Genomic DNA, 3,058 nt, shown 5'->3' with positions numbered 1-3,058 from the left:
GTGCCCTCGCGTCGCCACGGTGGTGCTCTCGAAGGTGGCGATGGAGCTTGCAGCCTCGGGTTGAAGTGTGGAGGCTCGTCACGTCACGAGGCGCCGCGACGACCTCAAGGTTCGTAGAGGAGAGCCGTGCGGTGCTCTTGGGCTAGGCGGTGATGACCACGACCGCCTGTAGGTAGAGATCGCCGGCGTCGAGGAGTTTCGGAGGGAGAGAGTTTGAGGGAATGGAGAGAGAGACGAGAGGGAGGCGCGGGGTGAGAGGAAGAAGTGGGTTTCCAAAAATGGAAACCCTACTTTAGAAACATTTCCTTTTATACCCCTTTCTAAATCGGAAACTAACTTCCAACGTTAATAACTCTTACGTACGACGTCCGATTTGAATGCGTCACATACTCACGAACTCGTATCGACGAGCTCTACAACTTTCGTGAAGGAAGTTTTCGCAAAGGTTCGACAGAATAAAAGTCGATATAAACGTTACGGAAATGTAACGTTTTTAGAATTTAAACGTTCCGAGAACGTTTCCGTTTCTCTTTTAATAACATCGCAACCAAACACATTCATTCTAATTAAAATTCGAAATTTTATAGAATTCGAATCAAACTAATATTGTTCGTAAAATTTGGGGTTATTACATAATTAAACGGTGACAGTTTGTAAATATTACATAAAATAAGACATACTATATATCATAGTCAGCAATTTTATGTGTCTATTGAAAAAATATATTTAATGGGTTTTATTTAAAATGAGTCTTGAAAATTGGGTATAAATTAAATTCCCCCTAAAAACTATATATATATCATTGCAAACACAGATCATCTTTTGCAAATTGCAATCACAATATCTTGTCGTAATTAGAAGCTGGAAACACAATTACGTACGTAGTGACCTTAGTTTAATTTTTACAGACATTTTTATTTGCATACCAACTTGAAATTTGCGAAAGAATACATGTTGAAAATGCAATTATCGATCTGAAGCGAGGGGTGAAAAAAATTAAAAACAAATCGAATGACTGGCCAAGATACATTGCCGATATATTTTAATACACCTTGAATTAGCAGGCCGGCTTCTATCAAAGTACTAAATAGCAAAGGCAATATTCAACTCGGTGGAAGATGTCAAAAACCATTGTTTGCCTTCCTGAAGGTCCGGAGGCTATTTGTGCTATTCCATAGCTGGAGAGCAAGAAGGATAATAGCTGTGCAAAAACCAAGGACTGCCCATGGATTCGAAAGCTTTTGAGTCTTGAATGACGCCACATATGTATACCAATTCATTTCGTAACGTCGCTGTACTTTCTCGCAGAGAGGTCCATAGTAGAACTTGGTGTGTGGGATGCCCTTGTAAAGGTTGTTGAAGAACTTGCAACCCTCTTCATCACTCAGCCAGTTACCTATTACTTTTTCCTTACAAAGTAATTCCATATCTTGCTGGGTGGAGATCAGATTATCCATGAAGACGGCATAAGATGTAATTTCATTTGAAATCCCACTGTAGCATTGCTCAAAAGCTATGAGGTTCCTGAATAATGACTCGGATAACATGCCCACGTTCAGCTGCGGAATATTAAGAACTCCATTGCAGATAAGCCAGCCCTCTTCGAACTGTATGTCCATTATGCTTGTTTCTGCTTTGAAGCCTCGGAATGATATGCCTGCCTTTGATAGAGCAGTTGCAGTGTGCATTTCATGTACATCGGGGTCGAGGATGGCTTGTACAGGTTTCTTCTCTGTCTGCTCTGTCATCATTATTGGGACAACTACTGAATCTCTCATAAGATCGAGTATGTGCAGAACGTCAGCATAGTCGACACGACCTCGCCAATTCTTTTTATGAGGATGGCGGTGAAGAAGATGATTTCTATAGGAGTCACAATGCTTCAGTGAGGGTAAATGCTTGAAGGCGTCGAGTATGAGAATGGAGAGAGGATGGCTAGGTCGACTGTGGGAATTGGCAAGGATCAGGCTATATATAGTTTCGAGAACAAACCAAGGTAGTTGGTTTTCAAGAAGTAAAAGGTCATGGCATAAGAAATGGAACATGCAATCCATGTTGAACAACGGGTCATAACCTCCCCTAAGTTGCACATCACTACACTTTCGAAACAGTTGGATTAGAAAGCAGCCGTCAAATACCATCATCTCGTTGAAGTACTGGGGTTCATAATCAAGTGGTTCTGCATAGAAATCGCGGGCGTCTTTCTCAAACTGAAATGGCCCATCATTCTTTTGATCTGAAATCTCAATAACTTTTGCAGTCAACTCTTTCAGAGTTGTTATGCCCGTGCATGAGAGAACTTCATTCAAATACCTCTCCTTCATTCGTTCCACGAGTTGATATTCTTTACCCTTGTCCTCTTTGTCTTCCTCCTGGTGATCTGTAGCTTCATTCTTGCTGACCTTCCTTCGATGATGAAAAGGACCGATCGAGACAACGTAAGGCGTATATGCGTCTGGGTTTTGTTTCTGAAGCACCTTAGGAACTCTGAAGATGCATTGCTTGCCGTCATCCACATATATAACAGTATGTTGTCTCCCACTGCCATCATTTATCTCCATGATCTAACGATCTCGGTGAGTACTTTCCAGTTTCCACTAAGAAGGAGGAATATAGTAATTCAATGAAACTGGGAAAATCCTAGTATGCAAATTCACCTAATAAAACGTAGTAATCAAATAAATGAAATTCACAACCATCTAAATGGCACACACAACAATAGGACCCTCGAAGCAGCTGGGGAACATGAATTTACAATTACTCTGTACATACCTGAATCAAGTAGGGTTGCAAGAGAGCTTTTTGCGATGAAGATTGAGGATTGAGCTAGTACTAACCGATGCTTAATTAATGGGATTGGATCTATATTTGTTATGACTTATGAGTAGATGTTCATAACTTATTACATGTATAATTAAGTTGACATGCAGGCGAAGGAAGTTGCCGATCAAGTTGATCGTTTGTTAATTAATGACAAATTGTCTTCTCTTAATAATGTCTTAAGTCACGCTTTTAATATTTCTTATTCAGTCATTTGATTTCAACAAATTGCCATTTT

General features: G+C 40.4%; 1 protein-coding gene across 1 annotated transcript; it reads right to left on the bottom strand.

Annotated features, from left to right (window-relative positions):
• Window positions 1-1,121: 1,121 nt before the first annotated feature.
• LOC126787322 (UPF0481 protein At3g47200-like) lies at window positions 1,122-2,561 on the bottom strand. Its single transcript, XM_050513227.1, has one exon. It carries the CDS (start codon window positions 2,559-2,561, stop codon window positions 1,122-1,124), a length of 1,440 nt encoding a protein of 479 aa, XP_050369184.1.
• Between the last annotated feature and the right edge of the window lie 497 nt (window positions 2,562-3,058).

Source organism: Argentina anserina, chromosome 3 (assembly GCF_933775445.1).
Source record: "Argentina anserina chromosome 3, drPotAnse1.1, whole genome shotgun sequence".
In the NCBI taxonomy this organism is placed as follows: domain Eukaryota; kingdom Viridiplantae; phylum Streptophyta; class Magnoliopsida; order Rosales; family Rosaceae; genus Argentina; species Argentina anserina.
Note: the sequence above shows the minus strand (reverse complement) of the source record. Positions and strands in the feature narration are given on the sequence as shown.

Bases quoted from the DNA above. Each gene is read 5' to 3' on its own strand.
- LOC126787322 (XM_050513227.1), bottom strand. From the start codon at position 2,561: ATGGAGATAAATGATGGCAGTGGGAGACAACATACTGTTATATATGTG.